Genomic DNA, 26,222 nt, shown 5'->3' with positions numbered 1-26,222 from the left:
ATAAATATTAATGACCTAGATCTTGGTGTATAGGACACAATTTCAAAATTTGTGGATGATACAAAACTTAGAAACATTGTGAAATGTGAGAAGGATAGTGTTGAACTTCAAAAGGAAATAGACAGGTTGTTGGAATGGGCAGACAAGTGGAAGTGAAATTTAATGCAGAGAGGAGTGAAGTGATTAATTTTGGTAGGAAGAATGCGGAGAGACAACATAAAATAATGGCCACAATTCTAAAGGTGTGCAGGAGCAGAGGGACTTGAATGTACATGTACATAAATCATTGAATGTGGCAGGACAGGTTGAGAGCACAGTTAATAAAGCATTCAGTATCCTAGGCTTTATTAATGGGGGCATAGTGTACAAAAGCAAGGAAGTTATGTTAAACTTGTATGGAACACTGGTTCGGCCTCAACTGGAGTATTGCATCCAGTTCTGGGCGCCACACTTTAGGAAAGATGTGAAGGCATTAGACAGAGTGCAGAAAAGATTCACGAGAATGATTCCAGGGATGAGGAATTTCAGTTACATAAATAGATTGGAGAAGTTGGGACTGTTGTCCTTGGAGAAGAGAAGGTTGAGAGGAGATTTTATAGAGGTCTTCAAAATCATGAGGGGTCTGAACAGAGTGGATAGGGAAAAATTGTTCCCATTCATGGAAGGATCGAGAACAAGAAGGCACAGATTTAAGATAATTGGCAAAAGAAGCTATGGCGACATGAGGAAAAACTTTTTCATGCAGCGAATGGTTAGGATCTGGAATGCACTGCCTGAGAGTGCAGTGGAGGAAGGTTCAATTGAAGCATTCAAGAGGGAATTGAATTGTTATCTGAAAAGGAAGAATGTGCAGGGCTATGGGGAGAAGGTGGGGGAGTAGCACTAGGTAAACTGCTCCTTTGCAGAGCCAGTGCAGAGATAATGGGCCAAATGGCCTCCTGTGATGTAACAATTCTGTGATTTAAGAAAGAGATGCTTCAGGTACAGGCCAGGTACATTCCAATGGAGGAGAAAGGTATGGGAACCAAAGGCAGGGCTCCTTAGATGACAAGGGAGATCGAGAATAGGATGAATCAACAAAAGAGAGTGTATTATGCATGTCAGGGGAATCCTTCAAGTAAGAACCAGATCAAATGCAATAAGATGAGAGGGGAAGTGAAGAGGAAAATACAACAAAGAGAGAATATGAGAACAGAATGGCAGTCCACATAAAAGGGAAGCCAAAAATCTTCTACCAGTATGTAAATAATAAGTGGATAGTAAGAGGTGGGGTGGGACCTATTAGGGACAAAGAGGGTGATATATGCTTACAGGTACAAGACAATGCTAGAATACTTAATGAGTACTTTGCACCAGTAAGGAAGAGGATGCTGACAAAATATCGGTAGAAGCGGAGATAGTAGGAGTAATGGATGGGGTGAAACTTGAGAGGCAGGAAATACTGGAAAGGCTGGCTATGCTTAGAGTGGATAAGTTGCCTGGATCGTGTAGCCTGCATCCAAAGTTGCTAAAGGAAGTCGGGGTGGAGATAGCAGAAGGGCTTACCATAATCTTCCAATCTTTCCTAGTACGGTGGTGGTGCCAGAGGATTGGAGAGTGGCAAACGTGACACCCTTGCTCAGGAAAGTGAGTAAAGACAGTCCTGGTAATTACAGGCCATCAGTTTAACACCAGTGGTGGGTAAAGTTTTAGAAACAATAATCAGAGAAACAATTAACAGGCACTTAGAGAGGTTTGAGCTAATTAAGGAGAGCCAGCACAGATTTGCGAAAGGCAGATCATGCTTGACTAATCAAATTGAATTTTTTGATGAAGTAACAGAGAAGTTAATGAAGAGAAAGCAATGGATGTTGTCTATTTAGATTTTAAGAAATTGTTTGACAAACTACCACATAAAAAGCTGGTTAACAAAATTGAGGCTTGTGGAATAGGAGGGTCAGTTTCAGCTTGGATAAAAAATTGGCTTAAGGACAGAAAACATCAAGTCATGGTAAATGGGTGTTTTTCAGACTGGAGGAGACAGTGGTGTTCCCCAAGGGTCAGTGCTAGGACCACTTTTATATGACTTGGATATTGGAATAGTGAGTAACATTTCAAAATTTGCTGATTGTACCAAACATGGAGAAGTGGCAAACAGTGAGGATGATATAACTCGACTGCAGCAGGACATAAATAGATTAGCAGAATGGGCCGACAAGTGGCAAATGGAATTTAATACAGACAAGTGTGAAGTGATGCATTTTGGCAGAAGGGATGGGAAAGAGGCAATATAGACTTAATGGCACAGTTCTAAAAGGTGTGCAGCGACAGAGGGACCTGGGGTTGTATGTGCAAAGGTCTTTGAAGGTGGCAGGACATATTGAGTGGTCAGAAAAGCATAAGGGATCTTGGGTTTCAGAAATAGAAGTATTGAGTATAAAAGCAGGGAGGTTATGCTGAACCTTTATAATGCTCTGGTTCAGCCACAACTAGAGTGTTACATCCAATTCTGGTCACCACACTTTAGGAAGGATGCAAGGGTCCTTGAGAGGGTGCAGAGGAAATACGAACATACAAATTAGGAGCAGGAGTAGGCCACTCAGCCCCAAATTTACCAAAATGGTTCCAGGTATGAGGGATTTTAGCTACAAGGTTAGGTGGAGAAACTGGGGCTGTTCTTCTCGATGGAAAGGTGATTGTGGCGAGATTCTATAGAGGTAAGATTATAACATGTTTGGATAGGGTAGACAAAGAAAATGTTTTCCCATTAGCTGATGATACAAGGACCAGGGGACACAGATTTAAGGTTTTGGGCAAGAGATTCAGGGGGGATGTGAGGAAGAACTTTTTTAATGCAACAAGTGGTAATGACCTGGAACTCGCTGCCTATGAGGATGGTGGAAGCAGTGACAATCAATGATTGCAAAAGGAAATTAGATGAGCGCTTGAAGGAAATAGATTTGCAGAGCTACAGGGATACAGCAGGGGATGGGACTGACTGGATTGCTCTACAGAGAGCTGGCATAGACTCGATCAGCCCAATGGCCTCCTTCTGTGCCAATAAATGATTCTCTAAGGTCAGTGGATGGTAAACAGCTCTTTTCATTCTTCTTTATCATTTTTCCTAATTATTTTTCCCTGTCTCCATGGCACACTTATTTCTTGACGAGGACAGCAGCCAAGCAACTGCTTCTGACAAAAACCAATGAACCAGCTAATAGCAGCTTTGAGAGCCATGCAATCAGACTCACATAAACAGTCCTGGATCACACCATGTAAGCAGTCACTGAAGTGAACCTAACTCTTATCACTTCAAAAGTACCTCACTGGCAGCAAGGTGTTTTGGAATGTACTGAGGTCATGAAAGGTGCTATATAAATGCCTGTCTTTTTTCACATGGCACATCTGTAGAGTAACATAATTGAACAAATAGAGTCGTGTGAGGGAATTAATCTCCACATGACTCAGATGTCGCACACAGAATGGTACAATTTGTCTAACAATCTGAATACTGTGACAACAATAACAACTCACATTTATATAGAACGTTGATGTAGTAAAACATCCTAAGGTATTTCATAGTTGTAGGTCAGACTTGCGTTGGTGTAGACCAATTTCACCACCATCCCTCCAAGAATGTAGCTGTAAATAAAGTATTTAAAGCAAACTGTTTCTGGGTCTTCTAAGAACTGAGTCTATTTGAAACTAAATCATAAGTTTCAGTCAGGACTCAGTGGTAGTACTCTTGCTGCTGTGTCAGAAAGTTGTGGATTCAAATCCTGCTCCAGTGGCTTGAGTATGTAATTTCGGCTGATACTCCCAGTGCAGTACTGAGGAAGTGTGGCACTATCATAGATGTTGTTGTTGGATGAGATGTTAAACTGAGCCCCCTCTGCCCTTTTAGGTGGATTTCTGCCGGGTTCCCTGGCCAATATTTATCTTTCGACCAACAGCACTAAAAATGATTATTTGTGATTATCACATGGGTTAGGGTAGTGCATTGGTTACGTTACTGGACTAGTGATCCGGAGATGAGTTTAAATCCCATCACAGCAACTGAGATATTTAAATTCAATTAAGTAAATAAATCTAAATTAAAAAGCTAGGATCAGGAATGATGACCATAAAACTAATGGATTATCATAAAAACCCATCTGGTTCACTAATATCCTTTACGGAAAGAAATCTGCTGTCTTTACCCAGTCTGTACGTGACTCCAGACTCACAGCAATGTAGTTGACTCTTAACTGCCCTCTGAAATGGCCAATAAGCCACTCAATTAAAGGCAATTAGGGATGGCCAATAAAATCTGGCTTTGCTAGTAACTTTCACATCCTGTGAATGAATAAAAGAAATTGCTGTTTATAGAAAAGTGCTAATTGGCTGCTGCGATTTCTACATTACAACAGTGACGACACTTTAAAAATACTTCATTGACTGTAAAGTGTTTTGGGACAACCTGAGGTCATGAAACACGTTATATAACTGCAAGTCTCTTTCTTCATAAGATGAAATATAATGACCAGGTTACTTCTCACAGAAATCAGTCAACAGGATGGCTACTGTTTTCTATGGAATTCTAGTACAGGTATACAGCGTATGGTTTCCTACCCGGAATCTTCCATTATGCACCCAGCCCATTTATCTTCACACTTGCAATCACCTGCAAGAAAAAAAAACTACTTATATCTGCAATATATATTTAGCATATTTCTAATCATTTCAAAGATTGGTATGAAGAATGGTATTCTGCATTAAAAACACCTTTTGTTTAAATTTGCAGCAACCATTATTTTTGACAATTCTAAGTCAATTTGCAAAAGACATACTCTGTCCAATGCCAAAAGCTCAGTAATAAATGAAACTCAATCGTTTGTCTTCACAATTCTATTGAGAAAACTGGTTAATAAATCAGAGCTGATTCTTAACATGTAACTGATCTTAGGTGACACTGTGAAACCTCATTACCTTTGCAGCCACCAAATGAGTTGAAACAAAGAACAAAAATTTCAAATTACAGTCAACGTTGAAGCTCTTGATTCACATTTACATTCAAGAATGGAACATGGGTGATGTACATCAGTCCATATGTTGCTTTCTTCCTGATATTCTGTCTGTACATTATTCCATTTATTGTGATCGCCTTGGGATTTCCTCCATGACAATCCCTATTTTCCTCACTTTTCAACATTGTTTCTCTGCTATTTTCTTTATGTTAGTGCATGCCCCACGAATTTGCCCATGGGAGGTGAGGACATAGCGTATTTCACACAAAAAAGTGTGAGAGCAATGCTGTATGCATAGGTATGGGGATTTTCAGCTTTGAACGTTTATGCAGCCCCATCTAGTGATGGATAAGGACTGCACGATATACATAGAAAATTCAATGCTGTACAGATTTTAGACTTTTTCTATGTGTATTGAAGTTTGCCTTTCTAAAGGGTGAAGTGTATTTCCTTTGGACATCACCGCCTTTTGTCTCTTTTTTGATGCTATTTCTTATAGTCTTCAAAATGTTTCTTTTAATTTGCATCTTTTATTAAACTTTTCCAACATTACATTATTAGTTTGTTTCCTTCTGTTCAGTCCTTGCTAAAATTAAAAGTGAGAATGAAAATTGATGCTCAGTGAATTTCATTTCACCTTAATTCTATGCTCAAGGACATGTGGGAATTTTAACTCCCAAAAATGAGTGGGCTGGGGTCAAGTGGATGTAAAAAAATTTTTAATCTCAAACTCGCCCACTTCCAGGTTTAATGAAAGTGGGGCCAGGGCGGGCAACCAGTGTTAAACTCCAGAAAGCTTGTTATGGAACGATAATGCTGGAGCCTATATTTACTCAGTTTCACATTTATTGTACAGAGTAAAAGGATTACAAACATGTAACTCCTCACTCAAAACCCTCCACCAGTCTCAGTCAGTGTCTGCTTTTAAGTGCTCAAGTTAGACCCCAATTAACACCCTCCACCTACATATAATCAAACAACTGATACACAATTCAGATTCCCTTCTTTCTTTTATAATACAACGTGGATTAATATGCTCAAACAACATTTCAAAATAAATTCCATGTTATGCACAAATTATTAACACGTTCAAAGAACATTTCAAAATAAATCAAAATAAATTCCATATTCGGTACTGAGACACCCCGCCTTTAGCACCCCTAATAATTTCTTTGTACTCGCATTTCTTTTTGTGAAACAATTGGATGACTGATGACTTGCATCTTCCCATTTAAGTTTGGAGATTTCCTTTCTTTCCAGCATTTGTTTCAATCCAGCAAGGTCAATACGTAGTCTTTACTCACTCACAGTTTTGCCAAGTGTACATTGTCCCACAACGAACGATTATCCACATAATATTCAATGGGTATCCTAGCTTCAATATGTCCCTTGTTCAGAATATCACCCAAAATATTTGACAAATAGAACCCCATTTCCACTGCCTCCACAAGACCCAATGTTTCCACTGCTGAAGTGCTTTTAGCAACCCATTTTATTTTCTTAGCCTCCCAAGCTAGAGGACAACATTTCCCATTTTCACCCATCAGAAATATTACAAAACCAGCTGCACTCGAATACCCATCCACAAGATTAGCATGTGAAGCATCACTAAAAATGATTAGTTTCATGTTCTTTGGGTCACCCAAGGATGGGAACTTCAGTACATATTCCTCCAGATTTAGTTTTTGAACTTTTCATTTGCCATTAAAACATTCTCAACTTTCGGATGTTTCATCATTGTCCTTAACTCCAGCACATCAAAACTAGCATCAAGCCTAGTTTGAGAGCACAACCAGTTTAACTGACCACTCTGCTTTAGATATATCATCTTTCTGTGATGACCTAACATGATTAAGCGTGTTACGACCAGGTGAGAAAGGGGTCTAGGGGTTCCCTCTCAGCCATTTTCTGGTTTGACCGTAACAGGGTTTAATTTTTAAAACACCATGTTTTTAGGTTCCCTTCAGTGAATCCTTGTTCACTGCTCTCCAATTGGAAAGCAAAGAAATCAACATGTGATTTTTGGGGAAGTTTTTCAGTTTGCACATTTCCATGACTGCCTAGGGTGTCTTTGTTCCTGTTGAGGTCTGCAGGGGGAGGGTTAGATTTAATTAGCCCTAAGTTGGAATTCTGCTCAGGACAGTCAGTAGTGGGTGGATCCATTCTGAGCTCTCTTTCAGTACGTTGATGAGTCATGCAAGGGCTTTTCACCTTAGGGGATAATTTGCTCCCTTTTCTCCTGACTGTGGGGGCAGATTCTTTGCTAATCTTCCTTTTCTCTTCTGGGACACTCTGGCTTGCAGGGATTTGTCCAGATTCTACTGCACTCCCCTGCGACACTTCAGCTAGGTGAGGCATCACCCTCATAGTTTCTCTGCCCTGTTGAGGACTTTTTTTGTCTCTGCCGGTCTCTGTCAATGATGTTAGCAACTCTGGTGGGGTGCTTCTGGTGTCTTCATTTACATAGGAGGATGTGGGGACTAATTTTTCCAACATTTCAGGGTTGACTGACCGGATAGTAGGGGTTTCCACTTGGGATTCCTCCCAGACTTCCTTTAACCTGCCCTCTTTGTCCCTTTTCCCTTTTCCTCTCTAACCTTTTGCCAGACTTGTACCTGCCTGACCCCTTTCATTCTCCGCAGGGATCACTTACAGTTTACCAGCCCCCTGCTGGAGGATCCTCCAAACAATGATACAGGATTTAGGGGTGCAGGTTTATCTGTAGGTTGGGTTTTCCCCTCAACCTGGCACAAGTAGCAACTCCTACAGTACTCCACCACATCTTTGTGGAAATTTGGCCAGTCAAACTGCTTTCTTATGCAGGCTTTGGTTTTTCATACACCGACAGGTACAGCCACTGCAATTTCATGGGCCATTCTTACTATTTCTTTCCGGTACCTCTGCGGCACCACTAACTGGTGAACCACTATCCACTCCTTGCTCTCAGGTCTGTGAGAACTCCATTTCCTCATCAGTACCTCATTCTTTAAATAGTAGCTATCAGGGACTCCCTCTGCTTCAATTTCAAACGGAAGCCTGTGCTAACTCTCTCAATACTGAGTTAGCTGGCTGAGCCTCAGATAGGGAAGATCCATTTAATTCAGTCCCTGGGTCTTCTAACCTTCCAAAGAAAGCTTTGGACAGACAGATCTCATGGTCATCTGCCTGCAATACCAATTCAGTCTCCTCTGGGTTTTGGTCTTGGCCCGATTCACTACACATTCAGGGAAACTGCAGGGGACCGTCTCCTGCCACTTCCCTGTCTCTCTGACCTCCTGCAGTCTCTCTTTCATTACTGGGGAAGCTACCACCTTCACCCCCACCAGATCATTACCTAGGAGCAGCTCAACCCCCTCCACAGGCAAACTAGGGACAATCCCTATGGTCACCGGTCCTGAAACTAGGTCAGATTCCAGATGTACCCGATGTAAAGGTACAGGTGTATACTGCCCTCCAATACCATTCATCACCATTCTGGTATTTACTGCACTCTCTGGGGGTAAAGTCAGTCCTTTTCCCAGTAAAAGGGATCTAGTGGACCCTGTGTCCCTGAGGATTACTATGGGCTTGCTTTCCCCACTCGAGGGGTATGGGATTACTCTCTCTTCAGACACAAAATCCTGATATCCTTCAGGAATCCTATTAAATTTTCCTGCACCTACAGCAGCATGCTTCCTGGGTCTTACTACTGATGCAGTTAAAGCTTGTTCTGCTGTGCTTTCCATCAGGGTCCCTTCTCCTTCATTGAGTGGGTGTGCCCTGATTAACCCTACAAGCTTTCCCCGTAGTTTCCAGCAGTCAGCTCTTAGATGACCTGCTTTATTACAATGGAAGCACACAGGTCTCCAGGTCTCAGTCCTACTTTCAGCACCTGCCTTTATGGCTGAACCAAATTATAGATGAAAGCAAACTCATCAGCCAGAACTGCAGCTTGCCTGGCTCTATGAACTTTTTGTTCCTCTACATGTATCTTTATGGAGAGTGGGAGAGAGTTTTTAAATTCCTCGAGCAAAATTACCTCTCTGAGATTTTCACAGCTGGGCTGCACTTTAAGAGCCCTTAGCTACTGGTCAAAAGCCAGCTGCTTGCTTCTCTCAAACTCCAAGTAAATTTGATCAGCTTGTTTCTTGAGGGTTCGAAACTTCTGGAGATAGGCTTCCGGTACTAGTTCATATGCCCCGAAGATAGCATTTTTTGTCAGTTCATAATTTGATGAACTCTCATCTGGGAACAGGGAATAAACCTCATGGGCTTTTCCTATTAACTTGCTTTGTAACAACAGAGTCCAAGTCTCAGCTGCCCATTTTAACTGCCTTGCAAGTTTTACAAAAGATACAAAAAACGCTTCCACGTCTCCCTCATTGAATTTTGGGATCAGTTGAGTAAATTTTAACAATTCAGTACCCAGCCCTGAATTATGATCCTCTATATTGGCTATGCTTTCACTGGGGTTACTCTGTCGCCCCCTAGTTAACTCAAGCCACCTCAGTGCTCTCTCCTCGCATTCCTTTTGGAAGGTTCTTTCTCTTTCTCTCTTTTTCTTTCTCCTCTCTCTCTCTCTCACTTTCTCCTTCTCTTTCCCTGTCTTCTAATTCAAGTTTCCTCTGTTCCAATTGTATTTTTGCTAACAATACCCTGTTGGAGTCTATTTCGAACCCTGTTTCTGCTTCTTCAGATTCAAGGGAAAAATGGTTGACCATTAGTCTTATGAGTTCAGACTTTCTAGTCTTGGCGTGGACAGTGATCCCACACTGCTCAGCTCTTTCTCAACTCTTCCATAGACACTGCTTTTAACTTATCCCAAGTTACTTCACCCTGGCCTGGGGAGTTACTAGCACACACAACCACAAGAAAACCTCTATTGAAATCTTTTCTCTTTTTTATTGGGATCAATTTGACTTCCCACTTCCAATTTCTCATTTGTCTGTGGGTCGAATCTGGATGCTAGTTCCCAAATACATTTGGGTTAATTGGATCAGGGAGCAGTTCTACTGTCTTCTCCTGGCACTGTCTCTTAGAATGCAAATGTTTCTAGCCACTACTGTGATCTCTTTAAACAAGTCATCTTTTCGGTCCAGCAACAGTTTAAAATTAATGTTTCATATGATGAAATTAGTATGCCTCATTCTTGGCAGGTGGGGTTTTCATGACAAGCGGGATAGGAGTAACACTCTCTAAATAGGATTGTTGATTTTAAGTTATTCCAGACTTAGTCTGCTTAATATCTAAACCAAAAGGCCCCACAAGCCTGACTCCCAATCTTAAATTCTGCCCTAATCTTATTAATAACGTATTTCTCAAAATCCACAGTACCACCCCGTAGGAAATCATCAACGTGCATCATGAAGTTGCCTGAAAGTTTCCCTTTATGATACCAGTAAAACATTGCAGGATCTGCTTTTAGTTGAACACAACTAATTTTCAACAAACAGATCTCATTGAGAAATACCACACCCTGGAAGTATCATTGACACATTTGTTCAGTTTCCATAGTTTTCCTTCTGCATCTGCTGCCTCTTTGCGTGGTTTCAGAAACAATTCTCTCTGAAAAGTATCACCCTGCAGAAATGTGGCTTTTATACCAATGGATCTACACTTCCATGAATATGTGGCCAAAAGAGCTAAAACAATTTTCAAGATTAGTGGCACAGTACGGCGGCACAGTGGCGCAGTGGTTAGCACCGCAGCCTCACAGCTCCAGGGACCCGGGTTCAATTCTGGGTACTGCCTGTGCAGAGTTTGCAAGTTCTCCCTGTGACTGCGTGGGTTTTCGCCGGGTGCTCCGGTTTCCTCCCACTGCCAAAGACTTAGGTAATAGTTAAATTGGCCATTGTAAATTGCCCCTAGTGTAGGTAGGTGGTAGGGAATATGGGATTACTGTAGGGTTAGTATAAATGGGTGGTTCTTGGTTTGCACAGACTCGGTGGGCCAAAGGGCCTGTTTCAGTGCTGTATCTCTAAATAATAATAATTACTTTTCCAGCTGTGGGAGAGTCCACTTTAACATCAGTATCACCCAGTTGCTCTTCAAGACTCCTCGCGACTAGCCTTGCTTTAACCTTATAGGTTCCATTGGAAAGGACTTTTTCAGTACAAATCCATCTATCTGACAAGGCTGGCCGTTCTCTATCTGGTTCTATTCTCTATCAGAATAAATTCCCAACTCTCTAATTCCTTACATTTTGCTTCTCTTATTATTTTATCCTCAAGATTATTGGCGGCCACTAAAACTTCACGGTCATTAGGACTTCTGCTTCTAATTCTATTCCGAGACTTCTCTGTAGCCGTTGTTTCATTGTGAAATCTGCTCAAACTACAGCCTCAATTAACACTTTGATATGTTTCGGGACTACTGCTGGACGATCTCCCTTGAACATTATCAGAGGCTCTGGGCTGAATTTTACTCACCCTCCGACATCGGGGGTCATGGCAGGGGGCCCAGAAAATTCTTCCGGGAGAAGCCCGTCATGACCCCCAATGCTGGGAAGGTCTTGCCGCATTTTACTGGCAGCGGCGAGGCAGAGCCTTCATTTAAATATGCTAATCATATTACAATTAATGAATAAACACTTACCAGGTACCGATGGCCATCCCATGCCGATATTCCAGCCACCGGCCAGAACTCCCGCCCTCGGATCTCCGTTCTGAGATTTGAGGTGTTACACTGGAGGGGAGGGGGTGGAGTGAAATTTGCAAGGTAGGGGGGGCGAGCTGGGAAAACCGCTTGGATTGGTTGTGAGGAAGGTGGGTTGAGGGTCAAAGGTACTGAAGTCGGATGGGTGAAAGTTCGACACATTAAAAAGTGGTTTTCCAGGGGCATATGTCACTTCATTTATTAAGAACTCAGTGGGGAGTATGGGAGAGAGGATTCAAAGTTTAAATAAAATTTTAATTCCAATTTTCGGACACCTGTCCCTTTAAAAATTTTAATTTACCTGGAGGGCTTGAAGCCCTTTAAAAATGGCACCAGCACCTGTGCGGTGGTGCCAGACGCCATTGACAGGGACTGAATGGCCGCCCCCGATGACGTAGCTGTTGTGCCCCCTCCATTTAAATGAGCCCCCAAGCGAAATATCACAGGGGCTCAGTGGCGCACAAGTTGTGCGTGCGCCGCACCTTCTTTCAAGCTCACCACCGTTCTCGGCAGTGAGCTTATAAAATTCAGCCCTCTTTCTCCAGTATGTGATCGCTTCCTTACGCAAGAATCAATTCCAGACCCACTATTAGAGCTTGCACTGCGCTTTCTTACCCTCCACTCTTTCACCCCCATTCTGCCAGTCCATGGACCTTGCTTCTTGGCCATCATCTTGAACATTTAACCAATATTTAAACTTGCCTGTAGATTTTCCTGCATGTCCCACAATTGTTGCTCCCCTCCATCTATTAGGCCCCTCTGGAATATATGTCACCAGAGTACTGACTTGGGGCAATTGTCCTTTGGCTGCGATAGCTCTTTCTTGAGTGTCATGATCCCTCACATTACTATGCAACTCTTGATCTACCTCATTCTGTTTCTCAGGACCTTCAGCACAAAACACATGAGCATTTCAGGTACAAGGTGCATCGTTTCCCTCTATCAACTGCTCAGATTCTGAGATTTTGTAATCAACCCTGATCAATCGCGAGGAATGAACCTTAACAGTTTGATTTCCATGCTTGATAACTACTGTCTTACCATCACAGCCAATTACCTTACCAGGGCCCTCCCAATACCTATGACCCTAGCTTTTATAATACACCAAATGTCCTGAATTAAATTCCACCCCAAATGGCCTTATACGATGCCTCAGAGATCTCCAAATTTTCTCAAAGCCCTCAGCCTTGATGAAAGCCCATTTCCCTGTATGTAAAGCATTCAAATGGGCAGAAAAAATGAATCTAATTGTATTAAACAAAAACTGCTGGAAATACTCAGCATCTGTGGACAGAGAAGCAGAATTAATGATTCAGGTCTGTGATCTTTCATCAGAACTGGCAAAGGTTAGAAATGTAATAGGTTTTAAGCAAATAAAGCAGGGGTGGGGGCAAAAGTGAACAAAAGGAGAGGTGTTGATAGGACAGAGGGCTGGAGAGATTAACTGACAAGGTGGTCATGGGGGCAATGGCAAAGGCAAAGAGTGTGCTCATGGTGTGGTGAAAGACAGTGCAGTCGTGCAGAGAGGGTGATAAATGATAGAATAATGAACAGCGCTAGCCAAAAGCACAAACATAGAAAGAAAAGTGGGCAGGCACATGGTAAAAAAAAATGAATGATGAACAAACTAAAATATAATAAAAATTAAAAATAAAAATAAAAAAGGGCCAGTCGTGCTCTGAAATTATTGAACTCAATGTTCAGTCCGGTAGGCTGTAGCATGCCTAATCAGTAAATGAGGTGCTGTTCCTTGAGCTTGATGTTCACTGGAACAGTGCAGCAAGTCCAGGACAGAGATGTGGGCATGAAATCTGGGAGTGGCTGGGGGGGGGGGGGGGGGGGGGGTGGTGGGGAGCGGGTGTTGAAATGGCAAGCGACAGGAAGCTTGGGGTCATATTTTTGGACTGAGCGGAGGTGTTCCGCAAAACAGTCACCCAATCTGTGTTTGGTCCGCAACTTCTGCCACCTCCAGCGTGATGCCACCACCAAATGCATCTGCCCCTCCCCTGGCAGCATTCCAAAGGGATTGTTTCCTCCGCGACACCCAGGTCCACTCCTCCATTACCCCCGACACCTCATCCTCTTCCCATGGTATCTTCCTATGCAATTGCAGAAGCTGTAATACCTGCCCATTTACCTCCTCTCTCATAAGGTCACATGAACTAGGAGCAGGAGTAGGCAATTCAGCCCCTCGAGCCTGCTCTGTCATTCAATATGATCATGGCTGATCTCATCTCAGCCTCAACTCCACTTTCCTGCCTGTTCTCCATAACCCTTCAACCCTTTACTAATTAAAAATCTGTCTATCTCCTCCTTAAATTTACTCAATGTCCCAGCATCCACCGCATTCTGGGGTAGTGAATTCCACAGACTCACGACTCTTCGAGAGAAGTAATTTCTCCTCATCTCGGTTTTAAATCTGCTACCTGCTACCCCTTATCCTAAAACTATGACCTCTCATTCTAGGTTGCCCCACAAGAGGAAACATCCTCTCTACGTCTACTTTGTCAATCTCCTTAATCATCTTATACATCTCAATTAGATCTCCTCTCATTCTTCTAAACTCTAGAGAGTAAAGGCCTAAACTGCTCAATCTCTCTTCATAAGACAAATCCCTCACCCCTGGAATCAATCTAGTGAACCTCCTCTGAACTGCCTCCAATGCAACTACATCCCTCCTCAAGTAAGGGGACCAAAACTATACGCAATACTCCAGGTGCAGTCTCACTAATGCATTGTACAGTTGCAGCAACACTTCCCTACTTTTATATTCTATTCCTTTAGCAATAAATGCGAAAATTCCATTTGCCTTCCTTAATACCTGCTGTACCTGCATACTAGCTTTCTGCAATTCATGCACGAGGATACCCAGATCCCTCTGCACCAAAGCATTCTGAAGTTTCTCTCCATTTAGATAATAATTTGCCTTTCTATTCTCCCGACCAAAGTGGATAACCTCACACTTATCCGCGTTAAACTCCATCTGCCAAATTTTGGCCCATTCACCTAACCTATCCATATCCATTTGTAAATTTCTTATTTCTTTATTGCAACTTACTATCCCACCTATTTTAATGTCATCTGCAAATTTGGTTATAGTACCTTCTATCCCTGCATCCAAGTCATTTATATATATTGTAAATAGTTGGGGCTCAAGGACCAAACCCTGTGGCACCCCACTGGTTACATCTTGTCAACTAGAAAAAGACCCATTTATCCCGACTCTCTGTTTTCTGTTGGTTATCCAATCTTCTATCCAAGCGAATAAATTGCCCCTAACCCCATGTGATCTTACCTTGTGTATTAACCTTTTGTGCGGCACCTCATCAAATGCCTTCTGGAAGTCCAGATAAACTACATCTACAGGATCCCCATTATCCACTTTGCTTGTTACAGCTTCAAAGAACTCTAGCAAATTAGTCAAACATGATTTACCCTTCATAAAACCATGCTGACTCTGATGGATTACGTTTTGACTTTCGAAATATCCTGTTATTACTTCCTTCATAATGGATTCTAACAATTTCCCAACGACAGATGTTAAACTAACTAGTCTGTAGTTCCCTACTTTCTGCCTCCCACCGTTTTTGAATAAAGGCATTATCTTAGCTTTTTTCCAATCCACTGGAACCTTTCCCGCATCCAGGGAATTTTGGAATATTATAACCAATGGATCCACTATCTCCGCTGCCACTTCCTTTAAGACCCTAGGATGTAGGCCATCAGGCCCTGGGGACTTGTCTGCCTTCAATCCCAATAGTTTGCTCAGTACTTTTTCTCTATTGATGATGATTTTTCCAAGTTCCTCTCTTTCTATAACCTCTGCATTTCCTGTTACTATTGGGATTGTACTAGTGTCCTCCACCGTGAAAACTGAGGCAAAATACTGATTTAGTGTCTCCGCCATTTCTGTGTTCCCCTCTATTAACTCCCCAGTCTCATCCTCCAAAGGACCAACATTCACTTTAGCTACTCTCTTACCTTTTATATATTTATAGAAGCTTTTGCTATCCGTTCATATATTTTGCGCTATCCAAGGCCCCAAACACACCTTTCAGGTGAAGCAGCAATTTACTTGTACTTCTTACAATTTAGTATACTGTACTCGCTGCTCACAATGCGGTGTCCTCTACATTGGGGAGACCAAACGCAGATTGGGTGACCACTTTGCAGAACACCTCCACTCAGTCTGAAAACATGACCCCGAGCTTCCTGTCGCTTGCCATTTCAAAACACCCCCCCTGCTCTCATGCCCACATCTCTGTCCTGGGCTTGTTGCAGTGTTCCAGTGAACATCAACGCAAGCCAGAGGAACAGAAGCTCATTTACCTAATAGGTACACTATAGCCTACTAGACTATTTTTTATTTTATTTTAGTTTGTTTCATCATTCTTTTTTTTACCATGTGCCTGCCCAATGTTTTTTTTCATGCTTGTGCTTTTGGCTAGGGATGTTCATTATTCTGTCATTTAACACCCTCTCTGCACTAATGATTTGTCTTTCACCACACCATTAGCACACTCTTTGCCTTTGCCCCATAACCTCCTTGTCAGTTAATCTCTCCAGCCCTCTGACCTATCAACATGTCTCCTTTTGTTGTCTTTTTCTCCCACCCCCACTTTATTTGCTTAAAACCTATTACATTTCTAACCTTTGCCAGTTCTGATGAAAGATTACTGACCTGAAATGTTAACTCTGCTTCTCTTTCCACAGATACTGCCAGACCTGCTGAGTATTTCCAGCACTTGCTGTTTTTATTTCAGATTTCCATCATCTGCAGTATTTTGTTTTTATTGAACTAATTGTCGTACCTTCTAGAGCAGGAGGACTGTCTCACAGTACTGAAAGCAATTTGGGATTCCACTCATAGACCAATTGATAGGGATTATATCCTCCAACCATCTGAAGCGAATTCTGTGCATGAACTGCCCATGCCAGGGCAGTTGTCAACTTGCAGTTTGGTTGGTCAGCCAAGATGTTATGCAGCATTTCATTAACAGCTGTGCGATTCCTTTCACAGAGCCCAATGCTGAAGGGACTTTCAGCAGCAGTATTCATAAACATAATGTTCATGTTTTCACACATGGCTCTGAACTCGTCATTGGCAAATTCCCCTCCATTATCAGTCAGAAACTTAGCTGGTGCCCCAAGTCCAGTCCCTACATATTTCTCCATAATTTTGTCTATAATCACACTTGTGGCCTTGTCATTTATTCTTGTAGAAAGACTAACTCTAGTTGCTAGATCTATAAAATGTAGAATGAAATATTCTTGTCTTTGTCCCACACCTTTAAATCCATGGGAACTACTTCATTAAAGTCACATGCCAATGGAAGGCTGATAATAGGATGTGATGGTGTCTTCCGATACTTTTTACAGATTTCACACTTTTCACTAACCTCTTCTATTATCCTCGTAAACTCTTCACCAATCACACCTGCATCCTTTAGAAGGGTTTTTAATCTCTGGAAAGAAGGGTCAGCAAATTGTCTGTGTAACTTTAAGACAATTTACTTTTTTATCTCTCTGATTCTTAGCACCAGATGCCATTAATACTGTTCTAACACTCTGACAAGAAGCATCAGGTTTTATTAAGGGGATACAACAATGCCCTGACGGGGTAAACTGCATATTCACTGACTTTCCAAAAACAACTGCCTTATCATGCTCCATATCAAGTTCCATTTGTGCCTTTTTCATTGAAGGCTTGCTCAACAGTAAAGGTATCTCACTAGAGATGACATCAGTACTGATAAAGTGGCTTACTCCAGCTATTTTACATGGAATTACTACTCTCTTCAGTGACTTCAATCAGTTGTCATCACCAAACCTAAAGCTGGTAGTACTTTCATACTCCTTAACCTTACGTCTATCCTCACTATTAAGTGAATCCAGATAACATTGTTTCACATATTGTTGACGTGCAAGCACTATCCAATACAACACAGTTGAACGAACCTGCAACTAACACATTCATCACAAGTTAAAACTCCTTGTGACTAGTACATTTCATTCCGATTCATCAGTATCTTCCTCTTCTGCCTCAGAATTCTCTGTATCGAGAGTTATTTTGAGGTCTCTGCGCCTCTGCTTGGGGCAATTCATTGCATAATAATACTTTGAGTCACATCTGAAGCACCTATCAACTGTTCCTTGGGCATTCCTGGGATTCATTCACCTATGACTGCTGTTCCAATTCTGTCTTCCACTGTCATAGACCTGCTAAAGGTGCTTTCATCCTCATTCCTCCCGTCTTTAACTCGTCCATTGTTGTTACGCCTGCATCGAGTATCTGGACCATTCCAAAATCTCGTAAACATTGTCACCACAGAATGCCCTGTTAATTCTACTAGTATTGCAGGAAATCACTGTTTCTCCAGGAATTTATTTAAGGCAGCAGACATTTGATCCAACAGGGAGTCTTTGTCCAAGAACCAAACCCCAGTTAGAACCAGGAGCCTGTACATATACGACACCCTAGCACAATCTAGTAATTTAAATGCTAGCTCTGAACCAGGGATCTCCAAATTGAATTTTCTCACTCTTCTATACAGTCTGTTGAAGTCCATGATCTATTCCTCCATTGCATTATGATCTGTATTCCAAAATCTATCAAAGTCTGACCATGCCTTAAGTGCATTTAATAGGTCGTCTTTCTTGTAAATTTCATCCAAGAATTCTAACAGAAGATCCAACCCTTCATCAGTATCCAACTGACAAGCATCCAGTTCACAAAACACTTTACTTCTGATTTTACTTTTGGTAGGAAGTGACAAAGCCAAGGCCTTACCCTTGCTTCCTCTTTGGTAGAAACTTAACCCGTGTCCACATATCCACTTCATTCTTCCACTGGTCATATGGTTCAGACTCAGAGAACATCGGAGGGTAATCATACCCTGAAAATTTACACTTGCTTTCTGCCATATTTTCCACAATAGACCTCAAGAATTTACGTTTTCAATGTCAAAATAAAAAAATCCTAGTTTCCAACCTTCAGCTTTAGGCAACTACCGTCTACTACCATGTTAAACTTCAGAAAGCTTGTTATTGAAGGATAATATTGGAGCCTATCTTTAATCAGTTTCACATTTATTGTACAGAGTAAAAGGATTACATACATGTAGCTCCTCATTCAAAACCTTCCACCAGTCTAATTAAGTGTCTGCTTATAATTTCTCAAGTAAGACCTAATCAACAATCTCCACCTGCATATAATCAAACAACTGATACACAGCTAACAGATTCACAGCCAACCCGCTCCTAGGAGGTGGATCGGTCATTTAAATATTATAAATGAGGCCCTCATATTTAACCTATCTTACAGGTTTAATCCTGGCAGGCCGGATTTCCAAGATTTAGGGAAATCCAGCAGCTCATGAAGGTGAAGACAGCTTCGGGGAAAAACTAAGCGCCCTAAGCGTCTGTCCATTCATCTTAATGGATGGAAAATCCTGCGGGACCTGATAACCTTCAGCCTAAATGATCAATGTTTTTATATCATTTACCAACTTCTATCAATTAAGATTGATGGACAGACAATTGTGAGAAATGTGTGCTTGAATTCCCAAAATATTCTCCAGTCAGGTAAGACTTCCAATGGGATTATTCTTTTTTAATTCTTTCATGGGATGTGAGCGTCCCTGGCAAGGCCAGCATTTATTGCAGTCCATCTGGCGCAGATACACCCACGGTGCTGTTAGGAAGGGACTTCCAGGCTTTTGGTCCAGTGACAGTGAAGGAACAGCGATACAGTTTCAAGTCAGGATGATGTGTGACTTGGAGGGGCACTTGCAGGTGGTGGTGCTCCTATGCAGCTGCTGCCCTTATCCTTCTAGGTGGTAGAGGCGTGGGTTTGGAAGGTAATGTTGAAGGAACCTAGGTGCATTGCTGCAGTGCATCTTGTATATGGTACACACTGCTGCAACTGCGCGACAGTGGAGTAGGGAGCGAATATTTAAGATTGTGGCTGGGGTGACAAGTGGGCTACTTTGTCCTGTATGGTGTTGAGCTTCTTGAGTGTTGTTGGAGCTGCACCCATCCAGGCAAGTGGAGAGTTTGGGGCTCCAGATTTACCTAAACACGTGAAGCTCTGTGCTGGAAATGCACAATTACAAAATTAGTCTTTGTAAGTTGATTATAGTCACGAGATTGCAGATCATCTAGTTTCAAATTTTTTGACTGACTGCAAAATTTGCAATTGTATGGCTGCAAAGTGGCTAGTGTAATTACACAATATCACTACATCGAGGAGCCGAGTGGTCCAGAAGTCTTGTAGGTAGAGTGTAAAGAAAGATTACAAAGACTGGTAGAAATACAGGACCTACTGTTTTAGGTCAGGACCAGAAGAAAGTATCTGACAGAGGAACATCACATCAGCAAATGCACACACTTGTTTTTGGGTCAGAGAAAATTTAAATTCACTCACAATGTATGCAATCTACAATAAGGTTTTTCTGAACATGCTGAACAGATGCCCATCTAATGAAATGGGAAGGCAAGAAAATAGAAATAGGAATAAATACAAATAGAAGGAAAAGTATTAAATTAGTGAAGAAAAACAAACAAACGGAAAGACACTTAAATTATGACAAGGACTTTTCTGGATTATGTGACAGTATTGCTGTTGCATTCTGCACTTGGTACTCATGAAAATACTCTCTGGAGAAACATCGATGCATTCAAGTTGTAAGTTATCTCACTGCACTTGGCTCTTCAAAGAAGATTACAATTAATTTTCTACACCGTCCTTCAGGTTCTGCTCATACATTTACTGCTCAATTCTCTGCTTTTTGCATTCATCATTAATTTGCACGATATTTCACTTGTCCTTCCACTTTGTACTCATTCCATTATACATCAGTTCAAATATCTGCTTTTGTTGCTATGTCTTCTATAATCTTCCCTGTCTATTGGCTGGTGCAGATTTCTATCTGGTCTTTCATTGCTTCCCTGAATTGTTTTACAACAAAGACAAAAGAAGCAAAAAAAATCGGAAAAAGATATTTAACTGATAAGGACAGATAAGAAGATAGCTGACCAAAACTTTAGGCAAAGCTGGGGCAGCTGATCAAAAAAAATATATATATTTTGGGTGGATATAGTTTAAGGGATCGCATAAGTAAGAAAAGAACTTCCAAGATTCAAGGAGGTGTTTTACACAATTGCTAGAATCATTAGGAATAAACTGATGGAACTATTGGTGTGCATGATATCACAGAAACATGGATCAGAAATACAGTGAAGGGCTTTAACATATTTTGGAGGATAGGTTAGATCACCAGAAAGTGGTGGGGGTAGGGATGGGGGGGAAATGAATGCTAAATTTGTAAGCTAAAAAATATCACCATTGAGAGGAATGATGTAGATAATCTGTAAAAACTGGGTAAAGCGGGAGCCCAGGACAGGTCACAAGTTGATATCTGATACAGGCCTCCAATACAAGAACAAATTAAAAAGACAGGGGCACTGATAATTAAGGGGAGGTGCAGTGAAGCATAGAAGAAACCTGTCAAGGCTGGGGATGCAGAGGTCCTGACAAATTTAACAGCAGGAATTCATTATAATTTATTTCTTCCATTTCCTGTCTGGAAGTCAGCCAAACTGACAGGCTAGCCAGCTGCCATGTGGGAAAACCAGCAGTCAGAAGCCGCAGCTGGGGGCTTTTGGGGATGCAAGGCAGGCTGCAAATCGGGGGTTGATGCTGTAGGGTGGGGATATCGGAGGGGGGGTGGGTGGTAGTTGGAATGGGTGCCGATCGCAGGAGTTAAAAGAGTGGCTGCAAATGGCAGTGACTGACAATATTGAAAATGCTGGTCCCTTTAATTAAATAGGACTCACTTCAGTGTTAATAGAGAGCGGGTGCTGCTCATCATAGTTTAGTATTTAAGGGCTGGGTTTTTGCCCAGTTGGGGAGTTGCCTCTGGACAGAAAGTTAGTCCAGAAGGAAAGAATGGGAATTGATGTTTGGACTGAACTATGAATTGCTGATAAAACAGTTGTGGATCACAGACTGTCATTTGCTTCCTCATTTTGGTGATGGGACATCTGCCTGTTTAACACAGTAGCAGAGGATTAACTTCGAACTCTTCAAGTGGGAATATAAAGGAAAAACATAGTTTCTTTCCCTAACCAAAGCAAGGCTCCTGGTGGCTTTTGGGGTGAAATGGCTGAATAACGCTGCAGGATCTTGAACTATGATTACCCACCAGGCTTTTTGGAATTGGTGCTATATGAACAATGGAAGAATGAGGTGGAAATGTGGACTCTGGTCACTTCCCTAACGAAGAGTAAGAAAGGTATGGCCTTGGCTTGTCTTTACCACGATGGGCCAAAGGGCTTGTTTCTGTGCTGTATAACTCTATGACTAAAAAGCAAGATTAGAAAAAGTATTTTTGGAACTGAACATTACTGACTTGGATACTGAAGAGGGATTGCCAATTCTAATACAATTTATGGACAAGATTTACAAAAAAGATGATTTATTGGAAGCCTATGAAGCATGGTCATTTTTTTTTTTGATATATTCTTCCATGGTCTTAAATTTGTCATGAAATTTGATAGGTTATTTAACAGACTAAAAAAATTCAGTCTAGAAATTCCTGAGCCTGTGCTTGTGTTTAAATTGTTTGTGCACAGATCTCTCATAGACTTTTGGTTTTGACAGTTCAATTCCATGGTAAAGATTCTCTTTATGAGCATATGACTGCAGCCCCAAAGAAATTTTTGGGAAAACAATCATTTCCAGCTCCCTTCATGACACAAATTGGAAATTCTGCAGTGATGTGGAGAATGGAGGACTCCATGATTACTGGCTCTCAAAATTGATGGGGGCCTAGTTGCCGGCATTTGTACAGAGAGAGAGTTGCTGAAAGACATTTTGAAGTGGGTCGCACTTATGATAGATCTATGGGTCAAAACTGAAGACGAGGTTGGGAAGATAACCAAAGGCGAATGAATCCCAGAGATGCGCAGGGAGTGGTTAATAAGTGTTTTCGCTGTGAATCTAAATATCACTATGCAAGGAATTATCCTAGAACCAAAAATCGAGTATTTGAAGTGACTCATGAGACAGACGGTTCTGCTGATGAATATGATAATGATGAACGACATGACTATCATATTGGTGACCGAAAACTTGAGTCAGGTCATGTGCATTTTGGTTGCCGATTTCATCCAATTATACGATTATTCGAAGTGGCTGTGCCTCAACAGTGCGTGGAGTCAATTGGCTGAACTGTTACTTGGAATCCCTTGACAAGACCGATAGCAGTAAAGTTAGAGAACATGAAAGTGCTACTTGCTTTAGGTTTGGAGATGATAATACGTTAACATCTTTAAAGAGTGGTCCTCCCGTGTGAAATAGCAGGAATGCGTCATTTCATTAGCACTGATGTGGTCCAGAGTGACATACCGCTGTTGAGTAAATCTTCAATGAAAAAAGCAAAGATGAGATTGGACATGGAGAATGACAAAGCATGTGTCTTCGGTAAAGCGGTAAATTTACAATTCACTGGATCAGGACATTATTGTATTCTGTTGAGGAAACCGAGCGTTTCTCGCCGAGAAGTAGTATTGACGTCTGGAGACCAGAGTCTGGCTAACAAGAGAAGGATTATCTGGACGTTGTACAGACAATTTACCCATCCTTCATTGCAGAATTTAAAGCTATTACTAAAGGATGCCAGAGTTGTGGATAAAGAATACAACTCTCTTGTTGAACAAATCACATCTCAATGTGACGACATATGTTTTAAATATCGGAAGACACCGCCGTGCCGGTTGAGTGTCCCATTAGCTCAGGATATGTATTTATCGAGTGCATTTTGTTTTTTATGGCAACTAGGTTCAGCATATCTACGGTAATAAGCAACAAGGAAAATGGACAATAGTGGACAAAAGGTTATGGAAAAGTGGGTTGGTACAGGTCTTGGAACGCCGGCAAAATTTCTGACCGATAACGCAGGGGAATTTGCAAATGATGAGTTTAGGGACATGTGAGAACTTAAATATTGTAGTTATGAACACTGCTGCAGAAAGTCCATGCAGCAATGGATTGTGAAAAATCATGGGATAATCGATGACCTGTTACACAAAATACTGGCGGATCAACCAACCTGTAAGCTACAAACTGCTCTAGAATGGGCAGTTACATGCAAAAAATCTTTACCCCCCTACCATTTGTATAGCCCATACCAATTGGTATATAGCCATAATCCAAAATTGCCTTCCAAACTATGACGATCCTCCGGCCCTGGAGGGAATGACTATTAGCTCTAATTTCTCCACTCAACTAAATGTGCTACATGCTGGCAGGAGAGCATTTATCCAAGCTGAAGCATCAGAAAAAAATTTCAGAGCATTAAGACATTGCATAAGACAGTCTGGGAACGACTTTAGTTCTGGTGATCCTCTTTATTATAAGAGAAGGGCACAGGGAATGGAAAGGTCTGGGAAAAGTTATCGACATGACGGGAAAATTTTAGTAATACAACATGAGAATCAAACCATAAAAGCACATTGTTCGCGAGTACTAGCAATGCGTTATGAATTTTCGAACACTAAGAACATGGGAGAAGGTGATGATGATGATGATGATGAGGCACCATCTACATTGCACACCCATGCATTCTGTTTTTTTTTCCAGAGGGACAGGATCTGAGAGATCAAGAAATCGATACTGATACCTCTATTATTTGGGAAGAACAAAAAGAAGCAATCTCATCAAGGGATCAGCTGCCCAAAGTAGGTTCCCGGGTGGTCTACCAGCCAGCCAGGTCCAATAACTGGAGGGAGGCTATGATAGTTAGATGAGCAGGGAAGTCTACAGGAAAATACATAAATTGGCTCGATGTCCAAGAAGAAGGACAAGAAGTGAAGGCCAGGGATTGGCAAACAGGAGTTCAAGAATGGAGAACAAGAAAACATAGCCAGAGCTCAGGTAATGATTCAAGAGATGCGTCTGGGATGAGAAAAAGGTCACATACAGTTGAAAGGACCTCTAGACATTTTGACAGGGGTCACCCAGAGATAGCTCAACGTGAGAGGCCGCAGCCCGACGAGGTGACAGTGTAGCCTAGATAGTGGAGAACCTTCTCTGGATAAGGTCAGAAGTTCCCCATGATAGGGAAGCATTCATATCCACGAATAGGTTAGATAGGGTGATAAGAGGATAAACAGAGTTAGATAGTTGGAGAGAATTTGTGGTATATTCAGAGGTTATGGATAGGGGCCAACTCTATCTCACAGATGGATTTGTACAGAAAAAGTCCTCCCAGATGGGACTTGAGGCCAACTCGGTTGGTGGCCAGAGGTTTTGAGGAGTGCTTGGCATAAAGATAGGGTAGACTCTTGCACAGTGGGGAAGGTGATTTTGTAAGTCTTTTTGGCTATTTTAGCAACTTATTCTTGAAGGTGCAAGTCCATAAATATCAAAGCGGCTTTCCTTCAGGGTGACCTGCTTCAGAGGGAAGTTTCTCCAGCCTGCGAAGGAAGCATCAGACATAGAAGGGAAGCTCTAGAAGTTGAATAAATGTGTTTATGGGTTGAATGATCCTTCCCGGGTATAGTATTTTTCGGTGAGGGCAGTTCTGTTACCATTAGGGTGTTCACAACTGCAGGCAGATCCTGCAATGTTTTATTGTCACTATAATGGAAAACTTTTGGGTATCTTTATGTTACATGTGGACGATTTTTTTTGAGGTGGTACTAATGAGTTTGAAAAGAATGTTCATCAAATTATGGCAGAATTTAAAATTTGGCAGTCCAGCTTCTGGGGCTTTTAAATATGTGGGTTTGGAGATGAAACAGGGTGAATCGGATGTAGTTTTACATCAACATTCTGACTTGGAAAATGTCACTCCCATCACAACTGGTCGCACCAGATTGAGACAAAGACACAGCTGCGTCCAAGGATGAAATGGAACAGCTGAAGAGTCTTGTCGAACAACACAATTGGTTAGCCTCGCAGACGAGACCAAATGCAAGTTTTGATGTGCTAGCACTTAGTCTTGTGATGAAACATCCTAAGGTTGAAGACACCTTAAGGGCGAACAAAACATTAAAAAATTTAAAAATAGAGAAGTGTATGCTTAAGTTATCCCTAATTTGGGTAATCCCATATATATGAAATTGATCAGTTTTAGTGATGGATTTTCCAGTACAGTAGGGTTTGTGATATTCCTTGTGGGAAAGAATGGGAAAAGTTGCCCATTGGCATGGGAGGCCAAGAAAATGAGTGGTGAAGAGCACACTAGCCACTGAAACTCTTGCACTCGTGGATGCTGTTGATATGGCGTTATATTTGTCCAAGATCTTGGAAGAAATCTTATAAAAGACTGAAAAGACAATACAAATTGAATGTTACATAGATAATCAATCTCTGGGATGATATACATCGACCAAAAAGCGTAAATGGAAAAAAAGGCTGAGGATAGACATAGCCAGTTTGAAGCAAATGTTGGAAAGGAAGGAAATCTCTAAGCTGAGATGTGTGGATTCCAGTCATCAACTATCAGGCTGTCTCTCTAAGAGGAATGCCTCTACTGAAAAGTTGTTGACCGTTCTAGAAGGAGGATGTCTCGCTATGCAACATTTGGGAATCTAACA

At 41.6% G+C, this 26,222-nt stretch overlaps 1 protein-coding gene across 6 annotated transcripts in view; it reads right to left on the bottom strand.

Annotated features, from left to right (window-relative positions):
• adam22 (ADAM metallopeptidase domain 22) overlaps positions 1-26,222 on the bottom strand; it is a 430,588-nt gene that overhangs the window by 178,288 nt on the left and 226,078 nt on the right. For all 6 annotated transcript variants that reach the window (XM_068013002.1, XM_068012995.1, XM_068013011.1 and 3 more), the window contains exon 14: positions 4,591-4,642. In XM_068013002.1, the coding sequence (XP_067869103.1) occupies positions 4,591-4,642 (52 nt within the window). The remainder of the gene's footprint in view (positions 1-4,590; positions 4,643-26,222) is intronic.

This window comes from Heterodontus francisci, chromosome 2, assembly GCF_036365525.1.
Source record: "Heterodontus francisci isolate sHetFra1 chromosome 2, sHetFra1.hap1, whole genome shotgun sequence".
NCBI classification, from domain to species: Eukaryota; Metazoa; Chordata; class Chondrichthyes; order Heterodontiformes; family Heterodontidae; genus Heterodontus; species Heterodontus francisci.
The sequence above is the reverse complement of the archived record's forward strand: the minus strand, read 5'-3'. Positions and strand labels throughout refer to the sequence as shown.